The following is a 17,529-nucleotide window of genomic DNA, read 5'->3' as shown; positions in this document are numbered from 1 at the left end:
CTGAGTGACAGGGCAAGACCCAGTCAAAAAAAACAAAAAAAAAAAAAAAAGGGAGAGCATCTAGACTTTTAGTGTGTCAATCAAATTTAAACAATGGCAAATACATTGTGCACAAAAAGCTGAGTTTAGATGCTGTGTTGAAAGAGAGAGAGAAAGAGAAAGAGAGAGAGACAGAAAAGGGGAAAGCCTCCAGGCCATGGCTACTGGTGTTAATTTGCTGCAAAAAGCAGTGACTGCTGCTGTGGGCAGAAGGAGGCTGCTCTCTGGGCGGGTGTGGGCCAGGGTCTCTCCTGGTGCCATCAGGCTTAGGGCCGTGATTCCAGGAGGGAGAAATCTTTGAAGGCATTGGTTGAATTTAGTAGCATCAATGGTCAACATTCAATTATTTTGTTCATACACCACAAATATGCTTCAAACTAAATAAAAGATAAGACTGATAACAAATTGAATGCGTTAGTCTTGTTTGGGTATTTTAAAGTCACAAAAAGATCAAGGCAAGGTAAACATTTGGGATTAAAAATTAATAATAAATTGAAGCTAAGTCCAATCTTTAATTAAAAGTGCCCAACGTTTTCAGGCTACTCTGCCTCTCTCTATTGATTGGTTCTGTTACTTCTGACAAAATTGTCCATTGTGATAAGTACAGATTCCTGTAAGCAAGGGATGGCAGATTTTCCTGCTTCAGTCCACAGTCATTCTCCAGAAAAACTGGTGAAAGTCACTGAATAGACTCACTTACCTCAGGTATGGAGGTGGGCAGGGAGGTGTCCACGCACACCTCGATGATTTCCAATAAGGACTTCAGGCACACTGGCTGGGGGACAGACTCACATAGGGGAGCTATGCATGGCCTGGTCCTTTGGGAGGAGGGCAGCCTGTTTAAGGATGGGGCACGGTGAGTTTTATGAATCTCAAACTGTTCTTGTCCTGGTGACATTTTGCTCTTTTAAAATTACACTGCACTGAGCTCCCGGGACAACTACGGTATTACAGTGGCCGTCACTTGCTGGGAAGTGGCTGGACAGTGGACAGCGGAGGTCTGTGTGATCTCCCCTCCCACGCTGCACACTCTGCACCTCCAGGGATGAGGACTTTCGGGGCCTTGCGAGATTCCAGCCCTTCCATGTAGAAAGGAAGGGTGTCGTCGCCATCATGAACCCCGTTCGTCAAAGGAGAGCCTCGGTTCTACTTCTTTTCACCAAAGAGGAGAAGAAAATTCAGATTTGGTAGTTTACTAGGATCTCGTGCAGGAGGAAGGATAGAGTCAGACAAATATGCTAGTGGTTAAGCTTTGATACTTTCTGGGAGTTGGTCAGAGGAGAGCTTCTATTTCACAGTCACTTTGCACTGCAGCAGCCTGTATGAAGACAGGGTGTGGACGCTGGAGACGGGCATCTCACAAGGGTGCACCTGTACTGAACAGCAGGGGAGGAAAGACGCCTTGGAGACAGCCGGCGGGAGAGGCCTGGCTTAGCCCTATGGGGGGCCCAGCCTGTGGAGCATGACAGGAAGGCAGTGATGCAGGATCACAGGAAGTGGGCATGTGAAGCCTCCCAACTGGAAGTGGGCTTGTGAGGGACCCAACAGGAAGTGGGTGTGGGAAGCATCCCAACAGGAAGCAGGCCTGTGAAGCCTCCCAGCAGGAAGTGAGTGTGTGAAGCCTCCCAACAGGAGGTGGGCATATGAGGCCTCCCAACAGGAAGTGGGTGTGTGAAGCCTCCCAACAGGAAGTGGGCCTGTGAAGCCTCCCAACAGGAAGTGGGCATGGGAAGCCTCCCAACAGGAAGTGAGTGTGTGAGGTCTCCCAACAGGAAGTGGGCGTGTGAGGCCTCCCAACAGGCAGTGGGCGGCGTGTGAAGCCTGCCAACAGCACCTGCGACCTGGAGGCCGTCAGCACAGGGTCACCAGCCACATGGGAGTGGATGAGGGGAGGGAGAAGAAAGGATGTTGAAAATGCTTAGTGGCATTAGGGGAGCGTTTCTGCAGTTCTGCTGTTTCCAGTCTGGAGTTTTCAGTGGGATTTCATGAGGTAAAAGGGACGAGGCTGTCCTATGAGGTCAAGATCTATGTGAAAGCACCGACATATGTAAGGTTGTCCACAGGCATGGCTGAGGTGGGGTGGCTTGGAGGGCCAGGAGGGAGCACTGGTGGTAGAGGTGGACCAGCCATGCCGGATGGAAATGTCCTCGGGTGAAATAGGAAGACGTTTATGTTGGATCTCAGGCCATGGGAACTTTCAAACTTTCTAAATCCAGTCTTCAAAACCCACCCAAGCTGCACCAAGGGTCTTAGGGAGCTATGCAGAACTGTAGTCCTCCAGGTAGACAGTGACGGGCATGGAAAGTGACTGAAGAAATGAGGAGGAATGGTCAGAGGGAGTGATGAAGTAGGGCAGGAACCTGCCCAAACTGTGGATAGGCTTTATGTAGAGGAGAGAGCAAGGTGGGTTACGCCTGGCCTACGAGGATGAAGTGAGGTAGGAACCTGCCCACTGTGGGCAGGCTCTGTGTGGAGGAGAGGGCGAAGTGGGATACGCCTGCCCTAGGAGGATGAAGTAGGGCAGGAACCTGCTCAAACTTTGGACAGGCTCCATGTAGAGGAGAGGGTGAGGTGGGATATGCCTGGCCTAGGAGGACAAAGTGAGGTAGGAACCTGCCCAAATTGTTGGCAGGCTCTGTGTAGAGGAGAGGGCGGGGTGGGCTATGCCTGGCCTAGGAGGATGAAGTAGGGCAGGAACCTGCTCAAACTGTGGACAGGCTCCATGTAGAGGAAAGGATGAGGTGGGATACACCTGGCCTAGGAGGATGAAGTGTGTTAGGAATCTGCCCAAACTGTTGACAGGCCCTGTGTAGAGGAGAGGGCAGGGTGGGCTATCCCTGGCCTCAGAGGAGAAAGACATGGCAGAGCAGGGTTATGCATTATGGGAAGACACAGGTGCAGGTGCAGGTGCAGTGAATTCTGACACACACAGCTTTGCAGCATCTAGACTTTTAGTGTCTCAGTCAGATTTAAACAATGGCAAATACATTGTGCACAAAAAGCTGATTTTAGATGCTGTGTTGAAACATACAGGATTGTATGTGAGGTGACTAAAACAGTGAGTATAATTTGAAGTTTCATCACAGAACTAAGTTCCATCCTTTTGAAATGATAGCCACTAATTTCCTGAGAACTAAAGCGTCATTTAAATCTTTAAATTCGTATTTGTGGTTTGTTGTGCCACAGTTAATCCGTGTTTTGCCAGTGACTGAACACTGGGTGTTTGTAGTAACACACTGATTTCTCCAAGGGTATTATTTTCTGGTAGATGGCGTTCATAGGGATGCAGAGAGCCTGGTGTTGTGGATGATATGGGCAGACCCCTGTTCACTCATGCACTTGTTTACGCAGATAGAATGTGGGAGGCAGGTGGCCTCGGAGGTGATAACCGCTCTTTCTTTACTCCAGCTGAAGCCCACAAAGTTTTCCGTGTTTCCGAGGTAGCTATGAACTTGAATTCTTGGGAAACAGGAGGCAGAGAGATTTTATTTTTTAATTCTGTGTCTGGTTCTTTTGTGGTGGTAAAGTGGCTATTTTTGTCATATTGGCAGGTGCATCTTCTGAGAAATGCTGGCAATGAAGTTACCATCACCGTTGAGTATCTCAGGGAAGCGCCGGCGTTTCTGAAGCTCCCGTTAGGTAAGTGGGAAGAGGAGAAATTGCAGGGTGCTGGAGAAATTCCTTTTTGGCCACATTATTTATCTAAATGCTACCGCATGGACTGGGATATTTCTCATTTCCTGAGTGTACATTCAGAGAGAAGAAAAGTATAGGCAGGCACCGTGGCGTTACATATTCCCATGACGTATGTTTTAACACATCCATGGGCTTTTTTAAAGGAAGTGTTATCAGACCATGCTTCTCGTCACGTAACTACATGGTTCTTCCTTCGTGCAAACTCACCATGATTGTATTTATCTATATGTTAACATACAAGCAAAGTTTACATTTGAAATACCTATGTTGACCTGAGAAATTTTCAGTGCAAAAAATGAAAATAATGGTAAATTTATGCTCTGAAGTCCCTGACATATTTTGGCACAAAGTTTGTAATCCTCTATTATACTTGAATTGTGACCCAATATGAAAGTGATGAACCCCAAATCTAGAAAAATGTTTTAGTGAAGATAGTTGTAACTTTTTCTAATGTCATTCATCTGTTGTGGCTTTATAAAGGTTGGAGTCACCACCGTTCCTTTGGTTTAGCAGAGGGCGTTGCTGCCCTCTCTTTGTGGGTAATCAGGAAAGGCCTTAAAGGCAAGGCCCAGGCTCCCCTGAAGTCAACATCTGCTGGTGGCTCAAACCCCATGGCATCCAACACGGAATGAGGACCTCCCGACGAGCTGACAGTCGGGTTCCTTCTCATGGGGGCTGATGACCTGTCCTTCCTGCCACTGTCTCATGGGAAGGAACGGCGTCCCTCCCTGGGGGTTCGTATTGGCTGTTTTACTTTCTCTCTCTCTTCCATTGATGTCCCCTTTGTCAATGCCTTCCTTTCTCTCCTGCCCCGAGTGGCCCGGCTGCAGCTCTCAGGCACGTGAGTTGTTGAGTTCTGATCATGCATTGGGTTTTTCACTGATACAGGAGAGGGGCAGGGAAGTGCTGGGAGGAGAAGGGCAGGTCCTCGGTGAGGGCTCCACCCCCAGGCCTGGGCCCATGGACCTAAGTAAGGACAGGCACTCCTGTTCTTGCACCCAAATGTTGCATTTTCCAATACCACCCTGGCCCACCACACCCCCATCCTGTGCCTAAAACAACCCCAAGACTCTCGTGGGCAGAGACACAACTGGCTGGATGTCGAGAAGAACAGAGGAGTGGAAGAGCATGCTGACAGACACCAGCAGACACTGGCAGGCTATCGACTGGCAGAATGATGTGGAGTTTGGCTGGGGTGGTTGGAAGAGACTCTAGGAGAAAACCACCTTGCCACTCCATGCCCCTTCTGGCTCTCCATCCACTTTCTGAGAGCTACCACCACTCCATAAAACCTTGTGCCAACCCTCCAAGCCCACGTGGGATCCGATTCTTCAGGTACACTAAGGCAAGAACCCCGGGATATAGAAAGCCCTCTGCCCTCGTGATAAGGCAGAGGGTCTAATTGAGCTTATTAACACAAGCCGCCTCCAGACGGCAGAAGTAAAGCCTGGAAGCCGCCTGCAGACGGCGGAAGTGAAGCCCACAAGCCGCCTATAGACAGCAGAAGTAAAGCCTGGAAGCTGCCTGCAGACGGCAGAACTGAAAGAACACCCTGGAACACACACTCCCAGTGGGGCTTCAGGAGCTGGAAACATCCACCCCTACGTGCTGCCCTGGGGTCCGAGCCCCAAAGCCTGCCCATCTCTATGGCACCCCCGCCACAGGTGTGAGCAGCAGGGCACGGAAGAAGCAAGCACTCTGCCATCACAAGCCCTGCAAGGGGGACACGTGAACTTTTCCTGTGTCAGCGTTTGATCAAAAGCATCATTAGACTCATAGTGTGACTTCTGCTTTCATCTTCCTCAGCAACCAGGAACAAATCAATTTCAGCAACTCCATGTTTCCCATCGATCACAGCAGGATAACTGTGCTGTTCACAATCTTAGGAAAATCGATCTTACTGCCGTTGTACTAAACATGGATCAGTAAGATTCACTGCATGCCCTGCCATCCACAGAGACCACTCCCTCTGCTAGATGGAGCCACAGGAGCATGGATGAGGACCTGGAGGGTTCTTGAGGAAAAGAGTAAGGGGTGCTGAGAGGCCGTGCATGAGAAAGGCGAATATTCCCAGGGCGGTAGAGGCAGAACATGTTAGCAATCGGACAAAAGTTCGAGGGAGCGAAATGTCACACGCGGCACAGTGGTGCACCCCCTGGGGTTTTGAGAAACTTTGCTGTGAGTCAGGAAGGGGGTGGACGTGATGAGAGCTGCACAGAAGTTCTTGGAGCCAGCAGGGAGGCTCAGGTGTCAGACACATCACGAGGCCCAGCAGTGGGCTCAGATGGGGGAGGAGGACTCACTTGCGAGGGGGCAGCCTGAGTGTCTGAGGATTCTGCAGCAGCTGTGACCATACAGGCTCACCAAGGAAGAAACTAAGACATTTCATAGATTTTTGCCAGAAAGAAAAAAAAAGAAGATAGTGACTTGGACAGGCGGAGGTGGCACAGATAAAGGAGGAGACAGATGGAAAGCAGGGGTTGCTTTCTGGTGTTGCGAAGTGGGAGTGGGAGTGGGAGCCAGAGGACACTCACTCTGGGGCCGTTCCTGACTTCTCTCTTGGGCAAGGTGACTTCACAGGCAGAGTGAGATGGGTGCTGCGTCTGAGCCAGCTTCCCCAGCTGCTGTTGAAACAGCAGAATTTAAGCAACAGCAGCAGCAACATTGCAACAGCAGATCACAGAGGAAGTGCCCCAGGCAGAGGTTTCCACCGAGCGCTCCTGCCTAGAGATAGTACTGAGCCTGTGTTTCACTCTGAGGATGGGCAGCTCTTGCAATTCTGGTGCCTGAGCCCGCGGGGCAGAGGCTGTCTCTGTTGAGATTCACATCCTGACTTCTGTCTGTGGGCTCCGCTGAAACCCGCAGGCTCCGGGGTCAGTTGCCGGTGACCTAGTGACTTCTGTGAGCGTTGCTGCCCGCGCCCTGAGCAGGGCTGTGCTGACTCTAACTGCTCTGCCTCAACGGGCCCAGCTGCACCGACCACCCCACAGGTCACCAGGCACATGCAGGAAAGGGCAGCCTGGGGCGCAGATCACGGAGGCCAGGGGTGCTGCGTCCCCGTTAATTCAGTAAGTGTCTATTCTCCTTTTTATTTCATTCTTTACAATAAAAAATGTTAACATCTTAGTATCCATAACAATCTAAGCACGGCAGCCGTAATCTCTCCATAAATTCAGGTGAAATGTCCTCTGCTGAATTCACACCGTGAAGGTAAAATTGCGGTGCCCAGGCCGGGCGCGGTGGCTCAAGCCTGTAATCCCAGCACTTTGGGAGGCCGAGACGGGCGGATCACGAGGTCAGGAGATCGAGACCATCCTGGCTAACACGGTGAAACCCCGTCTCTACTAAAAATACAAAAAACTAGCCGGGCGTGGTGGCGGCGCCTGTAGTCCCAGCTACTCGGGAGGCTGAGGCAGGAGAATGGCGTAAACCTGGGAGGCGGAGCTTGCAGTGAGCTGAGGTCCGGCCACTGCACCCCAGCCTGGGCGACACAGCGAGACTCCGTCTCAAAATAAAAAAAAAAAAAAAAAAATTGCGGTGCCCGAGCAGGCTTCACTTTCTGACTGCAGAGCAGCCCCAGTGAGTGGGGAAAGGGAGTACCACAGCAGATCTGTGCGGAAAATGTCCAGCTTCCACATTGTAAAACGTTTATCAAAGAGAAAATAAATAGCTGTTTGAGACTGAGTCAAAGTAGGCTTTTATTTTTCACAAGTCAGGCTCTTGGTCTTTTTATAAAGACACAAAATTCACCGTTTTAAAGTAACACGTCAGCAATTTTAAGTATTTCACTACGTTGTAGAGGCCTTGCTGCTATCTAATTCCAAAACATTTCCGTCATCCCAAAAATAAACCGTGTCCCAATTAGCAGTCAGTCCCGATTCTCCCCACCCCAGCCCGCGGCGGCCGGGCATCTCCTTCCTGTCTGTGGATGTGCCTGCTCTGGACGTTTTCTGTGAATGGAATCCCGCTCTGGGGAGCCTTTGTGTCTGACGTCCTCCCTCAGTGTAGTTTCGGAGTCAGCCCCCAGTGTCCCGGCATCGGTGCTGCCTTCTTCCAGCTGAACAGCATCTCTCACAGGGAATTTATCTGTGTTTATGGACCCACGCGCATACCCTTTCATCAGCTGGTGGGCGTTTGTCTTGCTTCTGTTTGGGGGATATTGTGAATTATAGCGCCATGAGCATCTGTGAATGCGTTTTTCTTCGGAGATGCTTTCCTTGCCACCGAGTGGATGCCGCGGACTGGAATTGCTGAGTCCTCTGGTGATTCTAGGCTCAACTTTTTGAATGGCTGCCAAAGTATTTTCCACAGCAGCCACACCATTTTACATTCCCACCAGCATTGCCTGAGGGTAACCGAAGCAGTTTTGATAGGTTGGGGTTAGTTTTTTCTAAGATTAGGTGCTTTAATAAACATTGATTATATACTATATGTTTTCTAATATGATTATTTATTTTTGACACCAACTAAGTCAATTTTTATTGAGAATTCCTGATATTGGGTTTTTAAAAAATAATGGACTTTTATTTGTGATAGAAGAAAGATATAACTATTCACATTTCTGTTCTGGGATATGGATGACAAGATACCCATTCATCAGAAATAAATTTATAGAAATTTAGATTGTAAGTGTGACTGTCAAATGTAAATTTATTGACTATTTACCTGTTTGCTCATTCAGTCAATGGCAGCTTGGATCTGCTGCCATTAGCCATGTGTCTCCTTGGTCTACAGCATGGACTTTGGGATTTTAGAAGATTGCAGTCATTAAAAATATTTTGATTTTCCTCTCAAATTACTGATACAGTGATTATGGATATAAAATAACAGGCATTGGGAAAGAGTTTCAAATAAATAACAGTGAAATGTGCTTCTGAACGCTAAAGGGCAGATTCAGGCGCTGTCTCAGCAACGACCCCGTGAAACGCCCTGGGTGCTGTGTGGAGCCGAAGGCTGGTCCACAGCAGAGTCTTCACCAGACAGTAAACAGTGGCCAGTGAAAAAGGAAAGTTCCTCATCTAGTAAAATTGACAACTACCCTTTACACAAAGTTAAGCAGCTCTTATTTCCCCCAGAGTACTCCAGGTTTCTCAATATCTTAATTTTCACGAAGGAATATGGTATGAAGTGTTTTCTGAAAACATGAGTCTTTGTAGATATCATACAGCTGGACAAAGGGTAACAGCGAGCCATGTTAACTTGCTGAACATTGCACGTCACATTTGCAGAGGCAGATTGGAGGTTAGAGGGTCTTGAGCCTCCGAGCCATATCGCGTTCCTGTCTGCACCAAGCGAGGCTGGTGGTCACATTATGACTTTCCATATGTGATGCCGATTGATCTTCACTTTAATCCCAGGAAACAGACGGCACAACAGGGCATCCCAAATACAAATGCACAGAGCTGTGTCCACCAGGCTTTCTTCAGCTTCACAGGGGTCTTTCCTGCAAGAGGCCAGTGTGCCAGTTCAAGCCTCCATTCTGCAACAGCACCACATGGTTGTGATGACTGATGGCTGGCTGGTGACAGGTCCTCCTGCTAGTGCTGTTCTCAGTGCTTCTTTCCTCTTTCCAGGCACTCAGGTGATCTAACAACAGGGCCTGGTCTCCACTCATGGATGCATCAAAGGCTCCTTTCTCAGTGTTGGGAGGCCTCTGTTCCACCTGGCTGGGAATCTAGCACGGTCAGGCTACTGTGTTCACGGATCTGTCTTTACGTGGCAATACCACAGAAATGCTGGGTGAAACACTAAGCCACATGGGAGCAGCCCACTCTTATAGTCCAGCCTGAAGATATTGGTGGGAAGGGACAATAAAGGAACAAATACAGCCTTTCTCCCTGAGCTGTTCCCAGGACCTTGGAAATGGCATGAAAGCGCTCTGCGTCCCCTGGGTAATCCATGCAACGTGAAGATCTATGAACTGGCTTGCTTCTGTTTAGCAGATGTAAACTCTGGTTGCACGAGCCTTATTTCCAGGGAAATTATGTTATGAGCACCTGTTTTACCTGTAATGTGCTAAGTGCTTTGAGTGTGAGCTTTTCAAATTGTCTCTGGAAAAAAAAAACCCTTTAAGTGGCCTGGTACGATCATCTCCTTTCAAAAGAGAACACCAAGATCACAGAAGGCGCCTTGTGCTGACCACTCCAGGGGGGCATGTTGACAGGGAGGGCCTGGGCTGCCAGGGGCACACCTTCCCGATGCTGTCCCTCCACCCTGGGGAGCCCTCACAGGAGCCGGCAGTGGTCCCTCCCTTCAGAGGTCAGATCTTGGTGAGGAAACTGTATCACGGCAGGAAGGTGAGAGGCCATTGGGGATGACCCAGCTCATAACTGGGCATCAGCTTCTCTGAGGGTGACCAGGCATTTTGGCGCTGGTGACTTCCCATGCAGAGGTAGAACTGAAGTCACTCCATGGTCACAGTGTGCTTTGTCGAGGCACCAATTGGAAGGAACTTCTCTTGTTTTGCTGCAGGGTCCCCAGGGCCATCCAGCGACCACAGCAGTGGGGCCTCCTCTCCCCTCTTTGACAGCGGTTTGCATCTGAACGGAAACTCCAGTAACACAGTAAGCATATAGATTCTCATTAAATTTTATTTTAACAGAAGTATCAGTAGCCCAGAGATAATCTCTAGACAGAATTAAAAAGATGCTGTACTGCCCAGTGAAGATAATTGTGATGGTTTGAGAGGAAATACTTAGAACACAGATTCAAGGTGCTGTTCTGTTGACATTTACTCCCACGTGGGACACCTCATGATTGCATTATAGGATATTTTAAGCTCATAATTCACAGCATCTCAGTGAGCAGGCAAGAATACTTTGAGTCCTGCCTCTGATTTACATATCACTGTGACTGTAGGAAGGATTCAGGTTATTTTTAGGAAACTTCTGTGAGACTCCCATTAATTTCTGAACAGAAAATACCTAAGGAGGCATGAACACTGTATAATGCAGTGAGTTTTAATCACATTCCAAATATCCACCCTCCCAAGGAAACCAGACTCGAGCAAAAGGAGAACCTGCAGCTCCCCGGGGCATGGGATTCCCACCCTCCTCCCTCAGAAGCCTGGGCTGTTAGAGAACCTGCAGCTCCCTGGGGCACAGGGCTCATGCCCTCCTCCCTCAGAAGCCTGAACTCTGACTCCCACAGGGTGACCTGTGAGCTGCACCCCATGGGGAATTCATCATCCACAGAGGCATTAGTGCACGAGAAATGTAGAATCCTGTAAGCAGTTTGAAAAAATGTTTTATTGTAAATCATTCCAGTCACATCATCAAAATGACCAGATACTTCATACACAGGGAGAACAGAGAGAAAAATATTCATGTTTGTACAATCTGTGTTTAAGATGTCTGACTACTCCATTTCTAACCAATTAATTGAGCTTTTGATAATTAAAAATTGCATTTAGACTCTGTGTCAGTTATGAAGCAAAATAAAGCAAATGCCCATGAAACTGCAGTTCTCATCAATAATTAGAGTATTGTCCCTAGCTTTTCATCTGTGTACTCTTCCATACCCCATTTTCTGGCCTGCCCAGAGATATAAGGCATCCTGAATTTTGTGTTTATCATTCTCTTGATTAAAAAATGTTTTATCTGTAAATATATAATTTCATTTTATTGCAAGGCTTATAAAATATTATTCTGCCATAGTCTTCTGAGATTTGCGTGTTTACTTACTGTTTGTTTCTATGAGGTTTTTTGCTGTATGATATTTCACTACAGTTTATTTATCCATTGTCAGTTGCCCATGGACACTTGGCTTTTGTTTTATGTTTGTTTTCCTAGTTTATCATCATTAAAACCAGCACAGCCATAAAGATACTTATAAATGTCTCTTGGCTATTCTATAAGGTAGAATTTCTGAGTGCTAGATTATGCTAGGATGTTCTATTTTCAAAATAACAGCAAGTTTTCTACAAAAGTGGCTGTGCAGTTTATATTCCTACAGCTCTAGGGAATTCCAGTTGAGCCATAGCCTCTCCAGTGCTAGGTAATTTTTGACTTAATATTCAAAGTACAGTAGCTGTAAAATTGTTCTCTCTCTGGGACTCTATTTCATTTCCATCATTACTAATGAGTTTTATTTACTTTTCCTATTTGTATTTTCCTTTGGCTTTTCCCCTTCTGTGAAATGCTATTCATCTCTTTGGCACATTTACCATTAAGGTGATCTTTTTTCTTACAAATCCGTTGAAATGTTTAATATATACTTGGTAATAATATTTTGGTGGTAATGGGTTAAAAATCTCTTCCTACAGCTGATAACTTGTCTTTTTCATTTTGTTTGTGCTATCTTTTGTGGTCTTGTGGTTTTAGGATCTTGTTCAAGAAATCTTTCTTATCCTAAGTTCATAAAGATATTTCCTTATATTTTCCTCTAAATATTGTTAATGTTTGCTTTTCACATTAGGTCTCTAAATTCCATGAGATCTATTTTTGTGAAACCTGTGCAAGGTAGAGTTCCAGGTGCGTTTCTGTGGATAACCAGTTGTCTCAACACTGTTTCTGGGTGATCTGCAATGCCATGGCTCACATGTAACCAGCGCCGTGAGCACAGGCGTGTGCTGCTGAGACCTCTGTTGTATTCTGATGGTCAATATCAACGGCAATATCACACTATGTAATTACTAGGTATTTATAATCAATTTGTGTCATCTGTAGGCCTTGCCCTCTTGCCACCTCCTAACTCACTTTTTTTTTCCGTCCTCTCTCTTTCTTTGTTTTTTCTTGTGAATTTCAATAGCTCTTGATCCAATTCTACAAAAAAACAGTGTTGGGATTTTGACTGTGATCACCAGATTTACTGGGAAGAATCAAACCTTTCTGACTCACCTTTCCTGCTTATGGAAAGCATATTTATTTGTGCTATCTTTGAATTAATACTGCTTCATTTCTTTCCATATTCTTTAATATTTTCCTACAGAGTCTTTTTAAAATTAATTTTACAAGAGGATTATACAATTCCATTTGTCTGCAACACCCCGTCCCCCAAGCCAGCACCATCCAGCAGGGGGAAACTGTCCTCCTACCCTTTCTGTGCAGTGTCCTCAGCGTTTCTCTCCCACTGTGTGGCTGTAACTTTTTGAGTGGACTCTAAACTCTTCCTGGAAGGAGACACAGAGCATGAGGCATGATTCGGTGTCATTCCAGGAAAGGTCAGACAGTGTGTGGCTCTGGTAAGCGCAATGGAAAAGTAACATGAGAGCAACATTGAAGGGAGGCTGCATGGTTTAGCCTGGTTCTCCCAGTTCTCCCAGTTCTCCCGACTCTCCTGGTTCTTCAGGCTTTGGTGGATATGATCCTCCTGTCAACGAGTAATTGAGGAATTATGGAAGGGACATGGGTAAAGTGACCAGCCTAATGCTTAGAATATGTCATCTTCAGACATCCTCCTCCTCCTTATCAGCAAGAGATAGAGAAAAGTGCTGAACTTAAAAGTCTTTGTAGTTATTCATATGGTTAGCTCAGCTCCAGAATAAAGCATCGTCAGGTTATTTAAACTCATTACAGAGAATGTGAATTGCAGAGTTTTAAAATAGTTTTAATATGTTCTTTTTAGAAGGCTATCAAGACTCGATATTGGGACCTATCTGAGGGTGAAGGGTGGGAGGAGGAAGAGGATCAGAAAAAATAACTATTTGGTATTAGGATTAATACCTGGGTAAAGAAATAACCTGTGTAACAAGCCCCCATGACACAAATTTACCTATATAACAAACCTGTACATGCACCCCTGAACCTAAAATAAAGTTTTTTTTTTTAAAGAAAAACTTAAAAATTGGCAAATGGAATCTAATTAAACTAAAGAGCTTCTGCACAGCAAAAGCAACTATCATCAGATTGAACAGGCAAGTTACAAAGTGGGAGAAAATTTTTGCAATCTATCTGTCTGACAAAGGTCTAATATCCAGAATCTACAAGGGACTTAAACAAATTTACAAGAAAAAAAAGACATTAAATGTAGGCAAAGGACATGAACAGATACATCGCAAAAGAAGACATTCATGTGGCCAACAAACAGGAAAAAAGACTCATCATTACTTATCCTCAGAGAAATGCAAATCAAAACCACAATGAGATACCATCTCAGGCCAGTCAGGATGGTGATCATTAAAAAGTCAGATGATGTCGAGGTTGCAGAGAAATAGGAACATTTTTTCACTGTTGGTGGGAATGTAAATTCATTCAACCATTGTGGAAGATGGTGTGGTGATCCTCAAAGGTCTAGAACCAGAAATACCATTTGACTCAGCAGTCCCATTACTGGGTATATACCAAAAGGAATGTAAATTATTCTGTTGCAACAATACATGCATGTGTATGTTAATTGCAGAACTAATCACAATTGTAAACACATGGAATCAACCCAAATGCCCATCAATGATAGACTGGATAAAGAAAATGTCATAGAGATACACCATGGAATACTATGCAGCCATAAAGAAGAACAAGAATATGTCCTTTGCAGGGACATGGATGGAGCTGAAGCCATTATCCTCATCAGAATAAGGCAGGAACCGAAAAGCAAACACTACATGTCCTCACTTATAAGTGGGAACTGAACTATGAGAACACATGGACACAGGGAGAGGAACAACACACACTGGGGCCTGGCAAGAGGTGGGGGCCCACAGCGGGAGGGAGAGCATCAGGAGAAAGTAGCTAATGGATGATGGGCTTAATACCTAGGAGATGGGTTGATAGGTGCAGCAAACCATCATGGCACATGTTTACCAATGTAACAAACGTGCACATCCTGCACATGTACCCTGGAACTTAAAAATTAAAAAAAAAAAAAACTTTAGAAGGAGCCAGAAGTTAAAAAGAAAATAATAGTAAAATTGACAACTTCTTTCTCAACAAAAACAAGAGAAGCTAGAGAAAATGAAATGACAGCTTTAAAGTATGAAAAAGAAATTAATTCCTGTTTAAAATTCTATACCCAGCAAACATGCTTCAAAAGTGAAGAAACAAATACAATATTTTCTGACAAAAAAGAGATAATTGTTTCCAGTAGATCAGCACTTTCATTTTATTGTATTTTTTTTGAAAAGGAAACTAAGCATACCCACATAGCCCTTCAAGTTGACATGCACTTCCTGATGTGATAAAAGGTTATTGGCACACTGCTGAATGAAAACAACATTTAAATAATTTCATTTATGTAAATTTGTCACAAAAGCTTAGCAGTGATTGCATGTATTATTAAATATGAGATACTTTTTATATTAACCATACTACTATATTGTTGGAATTTGGGACGATAAACACTTATTTTGTTGTTGTTCATTAAAATATTTAATTATATGATAAACACTCCTGGTATAATATCAAGGAAAAAAACATAAATGAAAATGTTTTAAAAGTCTCAAAATCCTGTGAGAATTTTAGAGACATTCTAATTGGTTTTCTGGATGGTACTTTAATAATCTGAAAGCCAATTTTCTGTGTAGTTAGTTGACCATTGGGCCCTCTCTTGTGGAGATGATTTAAAGCATTGTGATTATTCTTCGCACTCAAGAGTATGTTTTATAGTACATAGCAAAGTGGTAATACTAGCATTGATAGTGTCTATGGACTGGAGAATAAAACAGACGGCACAATTTCTTTCTTGAAAGAGGTGAGTTGGAAACTTTCTAGACTCAAAGGATTTAAGCTGCTTTGATGGCTGCATTTTCAGACTTACCAGCTTCACTTTCATCCTCCCAGGAACAGGCCTGATGGAGCAAAAAGCAAAGTTTGTCATGTTCAGAGAAACCTTGTAATCACAAGAAACCTGGAGGAATGGTTTCCATCTTTACAATTGGAAACCTCTGACCCCTGCTGCATTAGCAACCTCTTCCTCTGGAGGCGGGATAGGTGGTGTGTCACGTTCCCTCTCTGTCCTGACAGCCGTGGTAATTCCCTGAGCTACCTTATATATTTGGCAATTTTTCCATGTTATTATTTGAAGCTAAATTACTAACTACCTGCTTTCCCAGAAGTCACATTTCTCATTTCTTTCTCTTCTGCCTCCTAAAAGTTGAAGCTTGCGGAGAGCCTTTGCTTCTAGTTGCCACATATCCTCTCCCAGCACCTGAGTATGGCTCACATAGTTTAAGATTCTAAGTTCCTGATTTATACTATGCCATTTTTGTCTCAAGAATCCTTACTAAACATTTATAATGAAGGAAAACTCCCACTCACATTAATGTCATGTGTTTAGGTTTGAAAGTACAGAATCCATTGCTCTCTCACCCATTGCTGAATCCATTGCTGCTTCTTTCCATCTTCTGCAAATTCTGTCCTGACTGGCTTGTTAATTGGTTGGTGTGCAGCTTTCCTTCAAAGGGTGCACAGAGGGCTGCCTCCCTGATTGCGTGCATGTGCAAAAATGCTTTTCCTCGCCTTGGGAGTTGGTGCTTTCACTCAGTGTTCTGGGTTCTTGGATTGCCGACCAGATCCTTTGAGAGGACTTAAAATGCTCACCTATGGCTTCTGCTTTAGCTGTGCCTGTGCAAGTCCAACGTGGGACTCACTAATTTTCCTTTGTAAGAAACCTTTACCAAAAATGAATAAGGAGTTACAGAGAACAAAATATTTCTGATAGTAAATCCCTGCTTTTCTAACTTAAAAATTTCAAAAAAAAAAAAAGACTAATCAAAAAGACTCTGGTCATTGTAATTAAATGAATGAATCAAGAAGGGTATAGGAAAAAAGCCTCAAAACAAAAATTACAGAAGGTATAAGAGAACAGATGAGAAACTTGTTATTAGTAGTCACAAAAAAGAAAAGGCAGCTATAATAATAAAAATAATAAAGTATTGAATCTGCAATCTGAGAGGAAAGATTGCCTCCCAGGCAGAGATAGCGAATGGCCTTGTACATTTAATTGATGTACAAGGTGTCTGCAGTGAAGTAGGTGTCTCTGAAATGACAACTTACTTCACAGCATCTTTGTCAAGATATAGCATGTCTCCAGAATCTAGAAGTATTCCTCCCAGAAGTAATCACTATTTTTGTTTGTTTGTTTGCTTGTTTGAGACAGGGTCTCCCACTGTTTCCCAGGCTGGAGTGCAATGATGGGATCTGGGCTCACTGCAACCTCAAGTTCCTGGTCTCAAGTAATCCCCCCAACTCAGCCTCCCCAGTAGCTGGGACAATAGATGTGTGCCACCATGCCTAGATGATTTTTGTATCTTTTTTGTAAAGACGGAGTTTCACCATGGTGCCCAGGCTGGTCTTGAACTCCTGGGGTCAAGCAATCCTCCCTCCTCAGCCCCCTAAAGTGCTGGAATTACAGGCATGTGCCATGGCACCTAGCCTAATCACTGTTTTGACCTCTATAACCATAGATTCCTTTTGCCTGTTTTTGAATTTCACATGAATGAGAGTCATACTCTTGTGTTTGACTTTGTTTGCTCAATATTGTGACATTTGTTTGCTCAATATTATGACATTATATGCAGCAGTATACTTTTTTATTTTTCATTGCTATCCAGTGTTCCACTGTATGCTCATAACATATTTCCATCTAATCTAATGATGGTAGGCATTGGAGTTTTCTGATTGGGGCCTATTACATATAAAACTGTTATGATCATTTGTGGACATGTCTTTTAGGGGACATAGTATTCATTTTCTTTTGGGTGTATACTCAGGAGTGCAGTTGCAGGGTGATATGATATGTGTATGTACTTACCTTTAGCAGATCCTGCTTGGCAGTTTTTTCAAACGGGTTGTACCAACTGACCACCAGCAGGGTGAAGTGTGAGAATTCCAGTTGCACATTCTCGCATCATGTCGTGTC

The 17,529-nt window shown here is 44.8% G+C and overlaps 1 protein-coding gene across 1 annotated transcript in view; it reads left to right on the top strand.

Annotated features, from left to right (window-relative positions):
• The window catches only part of SNTG2 (syntrophin gamma 2), a 374,485-nt gene that overhangs the window by 202,461 nt on the left and 154,495 nt on the right, over nt 1-17,529 (top strand). The window contains exons 7-8 of the mRNA XM_028832026.2: nt 3,591-3,678; nt 10,207-10,298. Coding sequence (XP_028687859.2) covers nt 3,591-3,678; nt 10,207-10,298 — 180 coding nt within the window. The remainder of the gene's footprint in view (nt 1-3,590; nt 3,679-10,206; nt 10,299-17,529) is intronic.

This window comes from Macaca mulatta, chromosome 13 (assembly GCF_049350105.2).
Source record: "Macaca mulatta isolate MMU2019108-1 chromosome 13, T2T-MMU8v2.0, whole genome shotgun sequence".
NCBI classification, from domain to species: Eukaryota; Metazoa; Chordata; class Mammalia; order Primates; family Cercopithecidae; genus Macaca; species Macaca mulatta.
The sequence above is the reverse complement of the archived record's forward strand: the minus strand, read 5'-3'. Positions and strand labels throughout refer to the sequence as shown.